The sequence below is a fragment of the Chiloscyllium punctatum genome, chromosome 4, assembly GCF_047496795.1.
Source record: "Chiloscyllium punctatum isolate Juve2018m chromosome 4, sChiPun1.3, whole genome shotgun sequence".
NCBI lineage: Eukaryota > Metazoa > Chordata > Chondrichthyes > Orectolobiformes > Hemiscylliidae > Chiloscyllium > Chiloscyllium punctatum.
In genome coordinates, this window is record NC_092742.1 from 18,851,147 (window position 1) to 18,872,203 (window position 21,057).

At 40.3% G+C, this 21,057-nt stretch overlaps 1 protein-coding gene across 3 annotated transcripts in view; it reads right to left on the reverse strand.

Moving 5' to 3' along the window:
- entpd5a (ectonucleoside triphosphate diphosphohydrolase 5a) overlaps window positions 1-21,057 on the reverse strand; it is a 66,617-nt gene that overhangs the window by 32,155 nt on the left and 13,405 nt on the right. For all 3 annotated transcript variants that reach the window (XM_072568193.1, XM_072568194.1, XM_072568195.1), the window contains 6 exons: window positions 19,479-19,778; window positions 16,570-16,646; window positions 15,004-15,147; window positions 13,758-13,833; window positions 5,423-5,458; window positions 4,879-4,967 (listed from right to left, as the gene is read on the reverse strand). In XM_072568193.1, coding sequence (XP_072424294.1) covers window positions 4,879-4,967; window positions 5,423-5,458; window positions 13,758-13,833; window positions 15,004-15,147; window positions 16,570-16,646; window positions 19,479-19,707 — 651 coding nt within the window. In that variant the 5' untranslated portion in view covers window positions 19,708-19,778. The remainder of the gene's footprint in view (window positions 1-4,878; window positions 4,968-5,422; window positions 5,459-13,757; window positions 13,834-15,003; window positions 15,148-16,569; window positions 16,647-19,478; window positions 19,779-21,057) is intronic.

A 21,057-nucleotide genomic window follows, 5' to 3' on the forward strand; every position in this document is an offset into this window, starting at 1 on the left:
TGTGCACCGGCATGTACTCACCTGCTAATTCTGTTGCCCTCCTCACTTCCTGAACGTTCTGTTCCTCCATGTGAATTCTTACCATCTCTGGAAGTAAGTTTTTAAATTCCTACACCAGAATAATTTCTCTGAGAGCCTCAAAGGTCCTATCTATTTTCAAAGCACGCACCCATCGATCAAAATGACTGTGTTCAATTCTTTCAAACTCAACTTAAGTCTGATCTGGTTCTTTCTTTGTGTTTCTGAACCACTGTCTATATGATTTGGAGGTGCCGGTGTTGGACTGGGATGCACAAAGTTAACCTCGTGTTGTGTGATTTTTAGCACTGTCTATATGCTTCTGATACCAATTCATAAGCACTTAACATAGTCTGTTAAACCTCTTCATAATCTCTTGACACCTCATGTGACAATGCAGCAAATACCCCACTAGCTCTGTCTACCAATTTAGTCTGAACAAGCATTACCCATAAATTCTCGGACCACTCCATCTGCGTAGCCAATTTTTCAAATGAAATAAAGAAGGCTTCAATATCCTTCTCATCAAAATGTGGCAGAGTTTTGACGTATTTATATATATCACTACCTTCTCTTTTAATTTCCATTCTGTTAACTTGACTTTGTTGATTAAGTTGCAACTTCTCAAGTTCAAATTCTCCATCTCTCTATCCTTGCTCAGCCAACAACCTTCTGTCGCTACTTTTCCTCTCTTCTTTTCTTCTCTCTTGGTTTATCTTCTAACTCCATTTTCCTCAATTGTAATTTAGGTTTTTCTACCTCTACTGCACTTGTCTGTTTCTCTGACACACCCAAGTGTTTGAGTAATCCCATTATAATTTCAGCTTTACTTTTGCACTTTTAATTTAATCAACCACAAGCCCCCAAAATTAAACAAATTATCTCACCTGCATTTTATTTAAAGATCTAGGACACTAACCTGCAAGTGTTTTAATCTGCTGGGATTTTTTGTACCCCCAAATCTATTCAAATCTGTCTAAATCCAGTTCAAATCATAGACCTGGGCCTCCAAACTGTTATGACCTGGAGTAAATACTCCTGCTTAATTTAAAACCAGCAACACAGAAAAGATTTATCCCGTGCAGTAATCTGTAAAATTTCAGTGGCCAAGAATTATGCAAAGTAAAAATTAACAATTTTATTCCTTAAAGTATAACAGAGAATAATTAATTAACCACTATTTACAATTTCTTTCTCTAACCCATCTTTTACCTTCTCTTCTATTATACTAGTCTGATAAAAGTCCCAATTAAGATTTACAAAACAACACTTCTGATCTCAAAACCAGGCAGCTTTGGTTCTTGTTTTCAGATCTTCCTATATCTTCTTTTCTCCTTGTTAGGAATTTCTGCATCATCTGCTAATTCTGATTTAAAAAGTTTACTGATCAAAAAGGTACTTTTAAGAGAGATACTTTTCCAAGCAGTCTGATATATGCTAGGACTTGGCAGTTCTCCTCTCAACTGTTCAATATTCCCCTGGTCTTATACCTCAGAGCATTGGATTGTGTCTTTGGCTTTTAAGATTGTTAATATACTCAATTCAAACTGGATTGGAAATTGGGGTATAATTTTTCTCTGGGTATATTTTAAACTGATTGGCCAAATTTGAATTTGTTTTTGTCTCAGGGCAACAAACTAACTGAGATGTTCGACCCACTGTTACATTATTGCCTTATTAAGAAGACTTAGTGCTGTGTCCAGTAGTTCTGCTGCTTTTATCTCTCTTAAAGATACACCCACATCTTCATAACAGTATCTAATGAAGCTTTATTCCTGCCTTCAAAGTTTGGACTGCTCGTCTGCCACACCATTGGACAATGGATAGTATGGAGCTGTCCTTATACGTCAAATACCATTTGAATTTAGGAAATAGTCAAGTTCTCTGCTGGTAAATGATGGTCTATTATCTGTGACCAACACTTCCAGGGGTCTGTTTGATATGCACAATCTTTCTATCGTCAGGCTCCTGTTTGACAAAATGAATTCTGCACTTGAGTGGGAGTCCACAATGACTAAGAATACTGAGCACCTGAAAGGACCTGCACGGTCAACGTGTAACCGAGCCCAGGATTTACCTGGCCATTCCCGCGAATGTGGGGGAGCTGATGGCAGTACATTTTGTCCTTGTTGGCACTCCGGGGATTGCATCATTAACTCAGCTATTACTGAATCCAATTCTGGCCACTAAACATATCTTTTCACCAACATCTTCATTTTGAAAACACCTGGATGACCACAGTAGACTTCAGCCAGTATCTAGTATGCTAAGGCAATCACACTTGCTCCCCTTAACAATATGCCATCCTCTACTGTGATCTGGTTTCTCTGGATCCAAAAAAGGTTTCAATTCTGGTTGTGATGGCCCTTTGGTTTCCCCCATAACCACCAGCTGTTTCAGTTCTGCCAGGACCAAATCTTTCTATGTCCAAAGTCTGATATTGTCAGCTGTGACTGGAAATGACTTTATATAAAACCTTAAAACCATTACTCTAATGGTGGAAATCACCAATGGTGTATATGCCAGTGGGAGGCAGCTCAATGCATCTGCATTTTCTAATTGGCCTCCTGGATGATGTTCCGACATAATTATATGCACTTAGTATTCGGACTCCACTGCTGAATTCGGCCTGAAGCTATGGGCAATGCTGCCTTGTTCTCTTTAAGTAGATCTAGCAAGTTTTGTGGTCTGTTAGTGTTACAAATTTACAGTTGTAAAAGTATTGATGGAACTTCCAGAATCCAAATATGACTGTCAAATGTTCCTTTTCTATCTGGGTGTACTTGTGCTCTGCATAAGCCAAAGTCCTTGATGCATACGCTATTGGGCATTGCTCTTCATTGGACCACCTATGAGCTAATACTAGCCTGATGCTACACAGGGAAGCATCACATGTGAACACAGATGTCACCTGGGATCATAGTGTGCCAACACCTTAGAGGATGATAGCTGTTTCTTCACTTCCTTGAAAGCTATGGCTTGGCTACGCAACCATTTCCAACGCTAACTTTTATTTAAGAGTTGACGCAAAGGTGTCAGGATGGAAACCAGGTTATGGATGAACTTTGTCCAGCTTTGTGAAGGACACCTTCCCTGCAGCTTTGCGTATAAATTCTCTATGCGAAGAATTAGGTATTTATTCAACAGTGAAAAGTGGTTTACCATTTGTTTAAAAACCTCACAAAAGGTGAACCAACCTGTCGAGCTTCACTATCGGTACAACCAGTGCTGCCCATTCTGTAAACAGGATGAGATTTTCCAGTACTTTGTTTTTGTTTCGGATTTCTAGCATCCATACTTCTTTTGGCTTTTATTAATACAGAGACCCAGGTTATGTTCTAGGGACCCGGATGCAAATCGTGCCATGACATATGGTGGATTTTGATTCAATAAATATCTGGAGTTAAGATATTAATGATGACCATGAAACCATTGTCATAAAAACCCATCTGGTTCACTAATGTCCTTTAGGGAAGGAAACTGCCACCTGGTTTGGACTACATGTCCACAGCAATGTGGTTGACTCTTAACTGTTCTCTGGACAACTAGGGATGGGCAATAAATGCTGGCATGACCAGTAACACCCATGTCCTGTGAACGATTAATAATAAAAAAACTACAAATACTTCAAAAGGTCATGCAAGGTGTACTGTAACTGCAAATTTTTCTTTCAAGAAGATTCCCTCCAACTTTAGAATTGAAGAGTTATAAACAATCTAATTAGCACAATTTCATAGATTTTCACAAAATAGATACTCATGTCTCATTATAAAATGGTTTTTAATAATAATCTTTTTCCTCTAATATCATAGTACAATGAATTTGACTAATTCATCATTGGCAAAATATTACATACCTGATATTTGGGTAAAAGCTGTTGATTCTAATTATTACTCATTAGTAGACCATTCCATTGAGCTTCCTTATCAAAGGTGGCTAAGAGTAAGGTGCTCAATTCCACTGATGGATGGGTGCATGTCCTGTACGGTCTCAAATTACCAATTCAGACTCTTCCATCTTGTGATAGACATTTTTTTAGACAAACTGCTCAAAAATGTTATTTCTCGGTAACAGGGGAACTTGAACAAGGGCCTCCCAGTTCAGAGGTAGGGAAACTACCATTGTGCCACAAGAATCTTCCCCAGTGTGAAATCATGGCTTCAGTTAGCCTTGATTAGTGATCCTTAGATACTGAGGATGCTATTTGGAGAAAGAGAAAAACACTGAGTTAAGGAGAATGAATGCAGAACCTGCAAGTGGGACCTCCATTTCCAGAGCATGAAATAAATGACTTAGTGAATGCCAATCTTGTTTGCCTTGGTTTAACATTGCAAGTCCTTTCCTTCACCCCTCCAGAAATTCATTCACACATTTTGGGTAGGCGATGACCTAGTTTTATTATCACTAGACTATTAATGATCTGGAGACTTGGGATCAAATCCTGTCATGGCAGATAGTGGAATTTGAATTCAATAAAATATTTAGAATCAATGACAACCATGAATCCATTGTAGATTGTAAGAAACACACACCTGGTTCAATAATGTCCTTTAAGGAAGGGAATAGCAGTCCTTCTCTGGTCTGTCTTTACCCACATGATTCCAGACCCACAGCAATATTGGGCCGATGAGACCTGGACCTGGAACTTCTGGCTCAGAGGTAATAACACTACACTGCACCACAAGCCCCTGAGACAACACTTTAACTGTGCATTGCAATATTGATGCATGTACTAAAACTGAGCATCTGTTTCACATTAGTTACTGGTTTGGAGGCCGAGAGTGAAAGGAGGGGAAATTCCTTTCAAGATTTAATGATATTGATTTCTAGTTGAGTCAGAAAGTTGCTGTTTCTTCTTACCTCAGCCTGAGGGAGGAAAGTAATCTGTGTGGATGCACCTCCCAGGTCCAGGATTCCTACAGTGTTTTCATTTGCACCATACAGGTGGCCTATAAAATATATTTTTTAAGCAAGTCAAATTCTGGTTATAAAATGCCACTAGAAATCTTCCTTTCTTAAAAAGATATACAATCTCACTTGTACTATAGTGCTACTTGTACTACTTATAGTTATTGAAACTACTGGCCAATCAGCTCAATGAGCCTATTCATTTTGGTCTGATCTTTAGCCCATTGAGTTAGTCTTGTATCAGTCCCAAAAACTGCAAAATTAATGGGACCTCTGACAGAATCCAAAGTAACACTAGATTTTTCATTTTTCATCGGATTAAATAATGATTACTGTCTTAAGGTCCTATATTAAGTGGCAGCACAGAATGCTGTGAATTGTGAAAGTTTGGATGGCAACAGGCTGGTAAAGCTACAGCTAAACAAAAAGCCAGACCATGTTTTTACCCACTTAAGAAATGGCAATAGTCAGATAGGAAGAGAAAACACACACCTACCAGTCAAGAAGTTTATTGTGATCCAGGCTAAAATTCCTACAAAAAATAAAATGCATTTAATAACACTGTTATACGTTTAATAACACTGCAGGTGTACAAAATAATGTGAATGTAATGCAAGAGACTGCTCCTTAGCTTGTTCCCTTGTTAAAGTTTTTCTCCAGAACTCTGGATCACTGCACTCCTTTCTTGACACTACTCTAATAAGTTAAGAACTGGGCCATTATTTCTTTAATGTATACTTTAACCAACTTAATGTGCTCAGGTTACATTCTGTTGATAGTTTCCATACCTTTTTATAATTGTACCCTTTGGGTTCTTTACATACATATCCCACTGACCTTTGGCATCACATTTCTCTCATTAATACAATAACATACCTTTAATTAAAACAACTATTGTGGCGGGGTCAGAACCAGAGGTAATTCTGTTTGTACTAAAAACACAGCAAATGATAATGATATGCAATGCACTGACTGACTTGGAGGAAATTGAATCAACTATAACTTTAATAAAAGATGGCATAAAATATTTTCAATAAACATTTTTCTATTCGTTCATGGGATGTGGGAGATGGGTGGCTAGGCCAGCATTTATTTCTCATCCCTAGTTGTTCTTTAGAAGGTGGTACTAAGCTACCTTCTTTAAGCACTGCAATCCATTTGGTGCAGGTTCACCCACAATGCCATGAGAGAGGGAATTCCAAGATTTTGACCCTGTGAAGTGAAGGAATAGCAATATGTCAATATGGTGAGTGGCTTGGAAGGGAACTTACAAGTGATGATGTTCCCACCTATCCGCTGCCTTTGAGTTTCTAGATAGAAGTGGTTGGGGGTTGTAAATTGCGGTCTATGAATCTTTCTGTGGTGCATCTTGTAGACAGTATAAACTGCTGTTACTAAGTGACGGTGGTGGATGGAGAGAATTTTTATGGATGGCTAATCAAATGGGTTGATTTGTCCTGGATGGTGACAACCTTCTTGAATGTTGTTGGAGCTGCAGTCATCCAGGCAAGTGAGGAGTATTCCATCACACTACTGACTTGAGTGGTGTAGATGGTGGACAGGCTTTGGGACTCAGGAGGTGAGTTAGCGGCAGTCCTAGCATCTGACCTGCTGTTATGGCTACCGTATTTATATAGCCAGTCCAATTGAGTTTCTGGTCAATGGTAACCCCTAGGATGTTGACAGTGATGGATTCAACATTGGTAAAACATTGAATGTCAAAGGGCAGAGGTCAGATTGTCTCTACTGGAGATGATCATTGCCTGGCATTTGTGTGTTGCTAATGTCACTCACTACTTTTCATCCCAAGCCTGGATTTTGCCCAGGTCTTGTTGTATTTGAACATGGACTGCTTCAGTATCTGAGGAGTCATGATTGGTGCTGAACATTGCGCAATCAGCAGCAAACATCCCCAATTCTGACCTTATGATGGAGGGGAGGTCACTGTTGAAGCAACTGAAGATGGTGGAGCCTAGGACCCTATCCTGAGGAATTCCCACAGAGATGTCCTGCAGCTGAGATGACAGACTGCCAACAACAACAACCAACTTTCTATGTGCCAGGTAGTGACACCAGTAGAGAGATGTGTCCCCCGTCCCACCACCACTGCCCCCAGATTCTCATTAATTCCGGTTTTGCTAGGGTTGATGCCACACTTGGTCAAATGTTGACCCTCACCTCACTTCTGAAATTCAGTGCTTTTGCCCATGTTTGAACCAATGGCATAATGAGGTCAGGAGTTGAGTGACCCTTACAGAACACAAACTGGGTATCAGTGAATAGGTTGTAGCAAAGCAGCTATGTCCACAACATGGCTCAGTTGTGGACATACTTATGGATTTGATGCCAGTCAACTGGGCTGCATTCCATTATAACCCTGACTTGTGTCTTATGGACAGGCTTTATGGGGTAAGGATAGATCAATTAATGCAAGACTGCTAGCCTCTGACTTGCTCTTGCAGCCACATTGTTTATATAGAATCAATAGAATCCATACAGTGTGACCACAGTCCATTCAGCCCATTAAGTCACTGACATTCTGAAGAGCATCCAACCCAAATCCACCCATTCCCCCTTCCCTATCCTTGTAACCTGCATTTCCCATGGCCAATCAACCTAGCCTACACATCTTTGGACTGGTGGTTAATCCAGTTCAGTTTTTTTGTCACTGGTAACCTCTAGAAAGTTGACAGCGGGGGTTTCAGTGATGATTGTGGTCATTAGATTTTATGGGTTTATAGTTAAAGTCTCTTTTGTTGGAGATGGTCATTGCCTGGCATTTGTGTAGAGAAAATATTACTTGCCACTGAATTGTCCAGATCTTGCTGCATTTTGACCTGGACTGTTTCAGAATGTGAGGAGTCGTGAATGGCACTGACCATTATGCAATCATCAGTGAATAGCTCCAATGCTGAAGTTATGATTAAGGGATGCTCATTGATGAAGCCACTGAAAATGGTTGGACCTGGAACAATATCCTGAGAAAATCCTGCAGAAATGTCCTGGACCTGAGATGACTGACTCCAACAACTATAACCACCTTTCTTTGAGCCACACTAAAATGTTCAGATATATCATGAAACATCTCTCAAGAAGATGGGACTTTAAGCCAGGGCTTCTGGCCCAGAGCTAGAGACACTAGGGGTGAGGAATTCCAGAGGTGAGGTGAGAGTGACAGCCCTTCACATCAAAGTCGCAACTGCTGTGGTTAAAGAAGGCAGCTCACAGCCACCTTCTGAAGGGCAACTAAGGACAGGCAATAAATGCTGGCCAGCCATCAATGCTCACATCCCATGAGTAAATACATAAATTAAAAAAGACCACCACACACAAGAGCCTTAAAGGTAGAATATAAATTTGCAAAAAGGAAAGAAAACTGAAGAACAGAGTGGCACAGTCTAGTTGCTTAGATTTTCCAAGAGTCATACAGACTCTGTCCAAAGCCTGAAACCATCCCAAATTCTCCTTTCATAAACAATGTAAGTCAAGATCATGACTCACTAGATTTCATAAGTCAAAGCCATAATAACATTTATAATGGTGACAAATTTTGGTTTACCAATTTAAAAACACAGATAGTTATATCATAACAGATCTTGATCACTGGGCCAGTGAGCCAAGGAGTGGCAGGAGAAATTTAATTTAGATAAATGCAAAATGTTGCATTTTGGTAAGATAAACCAGGGCAGGACTTGCACAGTTAATGGTAAGGCCCTGGGGAGCGTTGTAGAACAGAGAGACCTCGGGGTACGGTGCTTAGCTCCTTGAAGTGGCTTCACAGTAGGTAGGGTGGTGAAGGCAGCATTTGGCACACTTGCCTTCATTGGTTATTACTTGGCATAAACAATAAAATTATTTGGCATAACCTATTGTTCTGATGAAGGGCCATTGAATTAAAATATTAAATCAGCTTCTGTCTGATTTTGATGCGGTGAGGCATGACTTAGGATGTGTGGATTGGAAAAATAGGCTTCAAGGGAAGGACACAAATGATACGTGGAGCTTGTTCAAGGAGCAGCTATTGGGTGTCCTTGATAAGTATGTACCAGTCAGGCAGGGAGGAAATGGTCTTGTGAGGGAGCCGTGGTTTAATAAGGAATTGGAATCCCTTGTAAAAGGGAAGAGGGCGGCCTATGTAAAGATGAGATGTGAAGGTTCAGTTGGGGCGATTGAGAGTTATAAGGTAGCCAGGAAGGATCTAAAGAGAGAGCTAAGAGCAGCGAGAAGGGGACATGAAAAGTCCTTGGTTGGTAGGATTAGGGAAAACCCTAAGACTTTCTATAGGTATGTCAGGAATAAAAGGATGACTAAGGTAGGTATCGGTCCAGTCAAGGATAGTAGTGGGAAGTTGTGCGTGGAGGCAGAGGAGATTGGAGAGACACTAAATCAATACTTTTCGTCAGTATTCACTCAGGAACAGGACATTGTTGCTGATGTGAATATTGAGTCACAAGTGATTAGAATGGATGGCTTTGAGATATGTAGGGAAGAGGTCCGGGGAATACTGGAAAGGGTGAAAATAGATAAGTCCCCTGGGCCTGATGGCATTTATCCTAGAATCCTCTGGGAAGCTAGGGAGGAGATAGCGGAGCCATTGGCCTTGATTTTTATGTCGTCGTTGTCTACAGGAATAGTGCCAGAAGACTGGAGGATAGCGAATGTGGTCCCCTTGTTCAAGAAGGGGAGTAGGGACAGCCCTAGTAACTATAGGCCAGTGAGTCTCACTTCTGTTGTGGACAAAGTCTTAGAGAGAATTGTAAGGGATAGGATTTATGAACATCTGGATAGGAATAATGTGATCAAGGATAGTCAGCATGGTTTTGTGAAGGGCAGGTCGTGCCTCACAAACCTTATTGAGTTCTTTGAGAAGGTGACCAAGGAAGTGGACGAGGGTAAAGCAGTAGATGTGGTGTATATGGATTTTAGCAAGGCGTTCGATAAGGTACCCCATGGTAGGCTACTGCAAAAATTATGGAGGTATGGCATTGAGGGTGCATTAGAGGTTTGGATTAGGAATTGGCTGGCTGGAAGGAGACAGAGGGTAGTAGTTGATGGTAAAGGTTCATCTTGGAGTGCAGTTACTAGCGGTGTTCCACAAGGATCGGTTTTGGGACCATTGCTGTTTGTCATTTTTATAAATGACCTGGAGGAGGGGCTTGAAGGCTGGGTGAGCAAGTTTGCGGATGATACGAAAGTCGGTGGAGTGGTGAACAGTGAGGAAGGATGTGGCAGGTTACAGCGGGATATAGATAAGTTGCAGAGCTGGGCAGAAAGGTGGCAAATGGAGTTCAATGTAGCTAAGTGTGAAGTCATTCACTTTGGTAGGAGTAACAAGAAGATGGATTACTGGGCTAATGGTTGGCTACTTGGTAGTGTGGATGAGCAGAGGGATCTTGGTGTCCATGTACACAGATCTCTGAAAGTTGCCACTCAGGTAAATAGTGCTGTGAAGAAGGCATATGGCGTACTGGGCTTTATTGGTAGAGGAATTGAGTTCTGGAGTCCTGAGGTCATGTTGCAGTTGTATAAGACTCTGGTACGGCCTTATCTGGAGTATTGTGTGCAGTTTTGGTCGCCATACTATAGGAAGGATGTGGAGGCACTGGAACGGGTGCAGAGGAGGTTTACCAGAATGTTGCCTGGCATGGTAGGAAGATCGTATGAGGAAAGGCTGAGGCACTTGGGGCTGTTCTCATTGGAGAAGAGAAGGTTTAGGGGAGATTTGATAGAGGTGTACAAGATGATTAGGGGTTTAGATAGGGTTAACAGTGAGAACCTTTTTCTGCGTATGGAGTCAGCTGTTACTAGGGGACATAGCTTTAAATTAAGGGGAGGTTGGTATAGGACAGATGTTAGGGGTAGATTCTTTACTCAGCGGGTTGTGAGTTCATGGAATGCCCTGCCAGTGTCAGTGGTGGACTCTCCCTCTTTATGGTCATTCAAGTGGGCATTGGATAAGCATATGGAGGTTATTGGGCTAGTGTAGGTTAGGTAGGCTTCGGTCGGTGCAACATCGAGGGCCGAAGGGCCTGTACTGTGCTGTATTTTTCTATGTTCTATGTTCTATGCTGCCCAATCTGCTGTGCACTTCCAGCTTTACAACTTGCATTTATACCTTCAAACTGGTAATAAATTCCAAGATACCTCACAGGCGTGCAATCAGATCAAGTTGCATCAAATAAAGGAGATGTCTAGACTGGCAAAAGAGGTAGATTTGAAGGATCTGGGATGGCGGGATTAAAATGAAGGAATTCTGGAGTTTAGGCTGAGATGGATGAAAGCACATCAGACTGTGGTTATGTTAAAGGGATAGGGACAAAAAGCCAAAGTTGGAGGAATGTAGAGTTCTCAGAGCAATGTATAGCTGGAGGGCCACAGGACCATAAGATAGAGGAGCAGAATTAAGCCATTCAGCCCATCCATTCTGTGCTGCCATTCAATCATGGCTGATATGTTTCTTAACCCCATTTTCTTTCCATCTCCCTGTAACCCTTGATCCCGTGACACATCAAGAGCCTATCCATCTGTCTTAAATACACTAAATGACTTGACATCTTGGCATCTATAACCCTCTGTAGTAATGAGTTCTACAGAGTCATCACCTTCTGGCTGAAGAAATTCCTCCTCATTTTAGCTGTAAAGGATTGTCCCTTCATCCTGAGTCTCTGCCTCCTGGTGCTAGTCTCCTATTAGTGGATACATCTTCTCATGTCCACTCTGTACAGGCCTCACAGTATCCTCTAACTTTTAATCAGATATTACTTCATCCTTCTAAATTCCACTGAGCACAGACCCAGAGTTCTCGTGAGTGCCCTTCATCCCTGGGATAATTCTTGTAAACCTCTTCTGGACCCCCTCCTCTGGCAGCGCATCTTCCCTTAGATATGGGGCCCAAAATGGCTTACAATATCCCAAGTGTGCTCTGACCAGAGCCTTATACAACCTCGGCAGTACATCTCTGATCTTGTTTTCTAGACCTCTTGAAATGAAGGCCAACACTGCATTTGCCTTCCTAGCTGCTAACTGAACCTGTATGTTTAATCTTAACAGAATCCTGAACTAGGACTCCCAAGTTCCTTTGTGTTTCAGGTTTCCTAAGCCTTTCCCTATTTAAAAAATAGTCTACACTTCTATTCTTTCTACCAAAGTATATAACATCACACTTTATCACATTGTATTCCATCAGCCACTTCTTTGTCCATGCACCTAGCATGTTCAATTCTTTCTGCAGGCTTCCCATTTCCTCAACTCTATTCTCTCCCCAACTACCTTGTGTCATCTGGAAATTTACCAATAGTGTCTTCAATTTCTTCATTCAAATTGTTAATGTATAATGTGAATAGTTGTGGTCCCAAAACTGCCCCCTGTGGAACTCCACGAGTCAATAGCTACCATCCCGAAAAAGAACTCTTTAATACTACTCTCTGCCTTCTACCAGTTAGCCATTCCTCTATCCATGCCAGTACCTTGTCCCTAACACCATGGGCTCTTATCTTATTTAGCAGCCTCCTGTACAGCACCTTATCAAAGGAGTACATAGAGAAATAGAGCGCCTAATTAGAAATAGAATGGGGAGGAGTTGGTAGTTGGTATTTGAACAAGAGGGTGAGAAATTTAAATTCAAAGTATTGCCAGTCTGGAAGCTAATGCAGACATGATAAGTAAATGGAGTTAGACCATTTCAAAATTTGCAGAGAGTAAAAAGGATGGTATATCCAGCAGGAGAACAATGGAACAATCAAGTCTGTAGGTAACTAAAGCCCGTTTGAGACTTGCAGTAGCGGAGGTGACGGTGACAATATTATGGAGCGGGCAGGAAGTGGTCTTAATGACAGAGACGATATGGAGTCAGAAATAGAACTCAGGGACAAACGTAACAAGATTGCAAGTTGTCTGCTTCAGCCTGCGGCAGTAAGCAGGGAATTGGTACCTCAGAAATAGAAGTGTGAAAATAGTTTAGCTTGGATTTCAAGCTAACAGTCTGACACCAAAGAGGCTGTGAAGGAATTGAGGGGTAGAATTAGGTCAGGAACATAACATCACAAAATGGAAACGGGAGGTGGCACCTAGAGCCTAGTCTGCTATTCAGTACTATCATAATTTGAATGATGGTGTTTTTCAATTCTGCCAAAATTTGTTATTTTATCTTTTGACTCTAGTTTTCCTGCCATCTCCTCGCCTCACTATCCAACTTCTGAAATGGACATGTGCTTGAATAAGCTTCTTTCAGCAATTCACCCAAATAGGCAGTCTTCATGCAAAAGTCTGACTAGGGTGACCAAAGGCCTATTGACCACAGGAGTAATTTAATCAAAGCTCAAGGGAGCTCAAGTCTTAGTGTCCCTGCCGGTGAGTCAGAAGTCCCATGTTCAAGTTCCACCTGATCTACAGATAGGTCATAATAGGTCTGAACAGGTTGTTTAAAAATATCTATCCATGACCATTACATCCCAGTTTCCAATACACAGAGAGACACACACCTATTGCAGGGTAGAATTCAGCAGCAAAATACCATACAGCTTCATCCTCAAGACAGGAAAAATGGGAGGTTTTATATATTTGTTGAGGAAGCAAGTACTTATGTAATACAAGTAACAATATCTAAATCGCAACTTAAATGATCATAACTCAGCATAACTAATGTAGACTTCAAATTATATTTAACTGGTCATCAGATTTGTAGAAAGTCATAGAAGTATATTGTCCCTTTCCATCCCAAATGGTGCAGCAAAAAATAATTGATTTTCTAGAAATTGGAAAATTATTCCCAGTCTAGAGACATAATTAGCAACAGAGGAGAAAATAAGCACACATGAAATTTTGGTACCAACCTTCATATGTGCCGTTCATTATACTAACACACTCATCTGGTACTAGAAAAGGAGAATCCTCAAATAGTTCCTGGACCTGGATTGAGAATACATAAATTAGTGCTATTGCTAATTTATTTTATACTATGCCCATGTGATTTTCATCTTTTTTTTTAAATCTCCCTCAAGGTTAGATTCTCATTTTCACCATTTACCCTTACCGTCAATCAATTGGTTCTCACAATTTTCCACCCTCCATAACACTGTTTCTACTTCTTCAAAGAATAAGTCCCCTGACAGGGATACAATTCTCTTGAGACCACAGTGCTTCAGAAGCATACATTCTTGGAATGTGAGGGTTGCTGGCAAGGCTAGCATTCATTATCCATTTGTAGCTGTCCTGAAATGATGGGGATAGGCCTACTTGAAGCACTGATGATTTGAAACAAGTGAATGGCTCATGAGGTCATTTCAGTGGTGAGCATAAAGTTAGATTTACATTTATGTCAGTTGGATAAGGAAAGCATATTTGATTTGCTAAAGTGAATATAGTGAACAAATTTGAGGGTGTGGTGCTAGAAAAGCACAGCAGGTCAGACAGCATCTGAGGAACAGGAGAATCGATGTTTCGAGCATAAGCCCTTCATCAGGAAATTCCCAATGAAGGGCTTATGCCCGAAATGCCAATTCTCCTGTTCCTCAGATGCTACCTGACCTGCTGTGCTTTTCCAGCACCACATTCTCAACTCTACTCTTCAGCATCTGCAGTCTTCACTTTCTCCATAGTGAACGAATTGGATATTTAGAGTAACTTAATTCTTTTATTGATAAAGACTTATTTTTAGATTAAAAATATGCTGAATTCAAATTTGCAAACTATCATGGTGTGCTTTGAACTCAGGATAATACCATGCATATTGCTGATTTGTATCTAGGTAGCATAAACAAGTCAGTCTGGTTTGAACACATTTGCTGGAGCATAAGCAATAAATTTTCCTCATAAAATAGCACAGTTCCAGTCATTATACCACTTCTTAGTCTTTAAAGTGTTACCAAACTGAAAGAGTATTAGATCTGTAATAAAAAAACTCACAGATTCTTGATTACTGGAAAAGTCAAATTCCTTTTTACTACATGGAAGCTTATGGCATTTTGTGTGACTTCACCTACACATCTGATACCAAGATATTAGACTAACCCTGTATCCTGAATTTGGCTTTTTTCCCCACGTAATGGATTTTTGCATCAATATATTATAAGGTCACACCTCTAATAGCAAAGCTTGGGCTTTCTGCTCTGGAAGCAATCGCAGTCCTGCTGTGGCTTTTAATACCACAGGGGTAGTGTGCCAGTGGGTTGAAGGTATTGTCTGCTTTGCCACATCCAGTAGTTCGCGTACAGTCTCTGCACCCTAAAATACAATAACATAGGGCTTTAAACAACAGGCCTTCTACTGTCTGTTCTACACAATACTATAAGTGTGCCAGATCTGAATACTTGTACACAGAAAGTGATTTCAAACTACAGCATAATAAACAGAGCCCAGTGCTATGAAGGTAGTCACTGTTTCACTCTGTACAATGTCCTTTTATATCTAAAAGTTGTCTGTAATTCATTAAAATGCTGTCAACTTTCTACAAGACAATAATGGAAACACCACAAGTGTCAATAGGGTTCAAGCTATATATATATAATATATATATACACATATTTATACGTACTATCGCTGTGATCAATACTTCAATTTCTAACAAGTGAATTAGGCACACAGTGGAGAGTTTGCCTTTGCCACACTGTGTTTTTACTCAACAAGTACACAGTTCTTCCTGAAGGCTCTTTCCTCCCTGTTGGATGCTCTGCAGCCAAGAAGCTGAAAGAAGATTTTTTAAAAATCTATTATGAGCTTCCATTTCGTTGAAGGAGATTCAAGCAGATTCACAACTCCACAACCTGCTCTGAAACTTTGTTCCCATTTTGACAGATGTGACAGATCCCACCAGCAGGGACAATCTATAGTGTTTCAAAATAAGTAGCAACATTCTGAATCAAACAACCCATAATATTCTAAAATAAAACAGTTAATTCGCTCAATGCTAACAATCCTTAAATATGTTCCTGTATCTGTATCTAATTCCCTATCTCTGCATATCAGTTCTTCCTTCGGCACACCCTGTCAGGGTACCAAGTTCAACTAAGATCTATTCAATAATTACTTGAGAGATATTGTTTACAGATTAAGAGAGATGCTGTTGTTGGAAACAAAAACATAGGAGCTGCCAAATGGAAAATGATCATGAATTATTAATTTCACTGTTTACCATTCTGGTGCTCTTAACATCTTCATGATTGTTGAAAATTAACTAATCATGGTGACAGTAAAATATCAGTGGTAAACAGTTTTGGGAAGCTGACATGCATAGAGTGCATGTAAAACAAATAAGGGAAGGATCCTAATCTCCTCCCCTCACACCCTAGAAAGAACAGAGAAAGAACAAGGCACACAAAGAAACAAACTTGCTCTAACTTGCTGATGTAACTTGGAACTTTGTCCTTTGCGTGCAGTAGTATAAATACACAGAGTGTAAACCTTTGCCCATTGGTATTAGAAGAGGTGTGTCAAAATAAAACAGTCTTTCTAGTTTGTTAGGTAATTTTAAACATTCCCAGTTACACCAGCAGTCTCACAAATCACAATTGTAGAGATAGCTGGGTTTAATATAATAGATTACAATACACTAATTTATTATAGTACAGCACACATAAACTAGCACAAGAGATCACTGATACCATAACTAAATAGGTTAATATTTCCATTAAGAATTGCAGAACTCACCTGCTCAGGGTCATCTACATAAGCTGACAGACCAGGTTTTACCGATTCAAATATTTCACTGTCGACTTGAGGGGGTTCTGTTTGAAAAACATGTTGGTTACTTATTTGAAACTGTTTAAACCAATTTACAATTTAAAACAAATTTTGCAAGAAGTATTTGTCTCAAATGGGATATCTAAGAAGGAAGAAGTGCTTTGTTGTTGTATTTACCATACTAGTCCAACGGCTTTAAATGTAATTATCTTGAAATGCAGCAACTTATGCAAGCAACACCAGAATCATGCAATGCAGAGCAAGATTCCACAAAGAGCAATGAGAAGACTGACAAATTAATCTATTATGGGTAGTGTCCTTTGAGGAGTAACGTTGGTCAGGATATCCAGAAAACTTCTTTTTATACTTTGAATGAGCCACAGAGATCCAATTGTTATTTCTGATCTCCACTTTCCATAGTGGATTGGTGGGGCTGCAGCCTTCAGATCTTTCCCTTCTGCTATTGCTGCGATTGGTTACTGTGCAATACTTACACGGAGGCATACTTTTCCTTGATTTCAGTCTGCAATTTGCCTGATGGATCAAGATCAGTGGGCACAAACATACGGACATGGACTCTGCAGTTTTGTCTGAATTGCTCTTGTCACTTACCTACAGATTCTGAGCACTCTTGCACTATGTAACTAAAGCGCTGAAATACCGCAGTGTCCTGACAGGGAATCAGGCAATGTGAGAATTGAGCAAGGAATTAAGTAACCAACTGACTGAAGAATCCTTACTGAGTTATGCAGAACCTAAACCAGTAAGTATAAATTAGAACATTCAAAACAAAATCATTTACATAATAAATAATTGGAAAAGGTGGATTAACAGAGAAAAATAAAGTAACTAAAATCTCTAACAATGATAAAAATGTGAAGGAATGACATCGGATTTCTAATAAATAAAGACTTTTCTTAAGGCCAGAGATGTTGTTTGACAGAAACTAAGATTTACCACACCATTGAAATGTCACTTGCACTTGAATGGACAGGCCCCAATTTTCTTTGGCATGTTTTATTTGTAAACACTACAAATTCATGCTCCCCTCATATGTGGCAAAGAGTTGCATTGAAGGCTAACAAAATGCTGCTCTCAGAATGAATGTACACCAACATTCCAAAAACCCTCAAAACTCAATTAGCAACCATCAACAGCTAGACATGCATACAAGGTTGGATTAAGTTAAAAATCACACAACACCAGGTTATAGTCCAACAGGTTTAATTGGAAGCGACGTTCCTTCATCAGGTGATTGTGGAGAGCTCGATCGTAACACAGAATTTATAGCAAAAATTTGCAGTGTGATGTAACTGAAATTATACATTGAAAAATTGATTGTCTGTTAAGCCTTTCATCTGTTAGAATACAGTGATAGTTTCACTTCTTTCATGTGTAAATCACAAAACCCTTTTTTTTAAAGTTGCATTCTCGGGTTAGCTGTTAACAACGGTGATACTAGACAATATGTTGAAGGTATTAGCCCCCTGTGTTCTCTGTCTATGACCTGATGTTTAGATTGATTCTATTCTAAAAAGTGAGATAACAGAGTTTTACATAAATTCATGCAGTTTTTGAGCTCAGAGTTCTACATGAATGTATGCAGATTTTGAGCAAAGTGCAATGTAACTCTGCAAGTACAAATTCACAAATATATGTGCATGTGGGTCTTTGTCTGTCTGGGGTGGGGGTTGTGAGTGTAAGTATGTGTGTGCGCGTGTGCAGAGTGTCTTAAGTCTGTGAGGGCGTGCATGTGTGGGAGTGTGTGTGTCTATAAGGGTGTGTGTGGGTGTCTGTGTGTGCGTCTGTGTGTACCTGTGTCCATGTATGTGAGAGAGAGTGTGTGTGGGTGTGTGTGTGGTGTGTGTTTGTGTGTGTAGTGCAATGGTGATCACCTGTCATGTGACATGAACCCAAGGTCCCGGTTGAAGTAAGTTCGGAAAGTTCGGTTCCCATAGGGAGGGCCTCAACCGGGACCTTGGGTTCATGTCATATTACAGGTGATCACCATTGGACTACACACACACACACACACACACACACACACACACGGATACAGGTACACACAGACACGCACACAGACACCCACACACACCCTTATAGACACACACACACCCACACATGCACCCCCCTCACAGACTTAAGACACTCTGCACTCACTACACACACACACACACACACACACACACACACACACACACAACCCCCATCCCAGACAGATACACACAATTTTTCAATGTATAATTTCAGTTACATCAAATTTTTGCTATAAATTCTGTGTTACGATTGAGCCCTCCACAATCACCTGATGAAGGAGTGTCGCTCCGAAAGCTAGTGAGCTTCCAATTAAATCTGTTGGACTATAACCTGGTGTTGTGTGATTTTTAACTTTGTACACCCCAGTCCAACACCGGCATCTCCAAATCAAGGTTGGATTAATGCAGGGTAATTTTAGCAAACAGGGAAGGAAGGGAAATAAAATGAAAACCTTTTCTTGAATATAGTTGCTTGTTATGGTGGCTGGAGGCAGTTGCAAAGATTCCTTGCATACTGTTGTAATTATGTGAACTTGCTTTACTATTATGAAATATAACACTTAGGACATTAAGTCATAATGTATCAGGACACCACAGCAGCAACAGGGTTTCCAAAGAAGAGTCATGTCAGACTTGAAATATTAACTTTGTTTTTCTTTCCAAAAATTCTACCAGACATGCTGAGTTTCTCCAGCACTTGCTGCTTTTATTTCAGATCTCCGGCAGCCACAGTACTTTGCCTTAATATTAGATTTAAATCGATTAACTGCGTCAAATGCACAATTATGGACAACTTGCAACGAGCCAATGGAGTCTGTGTATAGAGAAAAATGAACTTACCAAGGCCTTTCTGAATGAAAGAGTAGATGTGTATGCGCGTCCCAGTACTTCCAGCATCAAACATGATTCCATAAAACACATTGGATACATTTACAGATGTTAGCCTTGAAGGTAAGATGTCCGGATTTTCAATTCCATACTGTGGGCTATAAACATCTGCTTCTGACAAAATAATGTAAGGCAGGGTAACAAGAAACTGCAGAACAAAGAGATCCCTCAGGAATTCCATATCTTCTTAGAGAAGAAATGTTGGAAATGGCAGTGAAGGTCTTGTTTGGAATCTAATTGTACCTTACGAATCTGGAACAAGAAAGTTTTGTTAAACAGTTTTGTTGAGGATTTTTAACAAGACTTGTAGCTCAGATTGAAGTTCTGGATGTAAGTTTGCTCGCTGAACTGTAAGGTTCATTTTCAGATGTTCGTCATCATTCTAGGTAACATCATCAGTGAGATTCCGGTGAAGCACTGGTGTTATGTCCCACTTTCTATGTATGCATCTTGATTTCTTAGGGTGGGTGATATTATTTCCAGTTCTTTTTCTCAGAGGATTGTAGATGGGGTCCAAATCTATGTGTTTATTGATGGGGTTCCGGTCAGAATGCCATGAACATAGAACATTATGTTGCAGTACAGGCTCTTCGGCCCTTGATGTTGCACTGACCTGTGGAACCAATTTGTAGCCTATCTATCCTACACTGTTCCATTTTCATCCATATAGTTATCCAATGACCATTTAAATGCCCTTAAACCTGGCAAGTCTACTACTGTTGCAGGCAGTGTGTTTCACGCCCGTACTACTCTGAGTAAAGAAACTACCTCTGATATGTGTCCTATATCTATCACCCTTCAATTTATAGCTATGTCCTCTCATGCTAGCCATCACCGTCCAAGGAAGTAGGCTTTTACTGTACACCCTACTAAACCCTCTGATTATCTTATATGTCTCAATTAAGTTACCTCTTAATGTTCTTTAACAAAAATAGCCTCAAGTCCCTCAGCCTTTCCTGATAAGACCTTCCCTCCATACCAGGCAACATCATAGTAAATCTCCTCTGAACCCATTCCAAAGCTTCGACATCCTTCCTATAATGCGGGTGACTAGAACTATACGCAATACTCCAAGTGCAGCTGCAGAGATTTGTACAGCTGCAGCATGACCTCGTGGCTCCGAAACTCAATTCCTCTACCAATAAAAGCTAACACACCGTATACCTTCTTAACAACCCTATCAAAATAGGTGGCAACTTTCAGGGATCTATGTACATGGACACTGAGATCTCTCTGCTCTTCTAGACCACCAAGAATCTTACCATTAGCCCAGCACTCACCTCACACTTTTACACACTAAACTCCATTTGCCACTTTTCAGCCCAGCCCTGCAGCTTATCTACATCCCTCTGTAACCTGCAATATCCTTCCACACTGTCCACAATTCTACCAACCCCCTGAGTGTCATCAGCAAATTTACTAACCCATCCTTCTACATCCTTATAAAAATGACCAACAGCAATGGCTCCAAAACAGATCCTTGAGGTACACCACTAGTAACTGAACACGAGGATGAGCATTTCCCATCAAT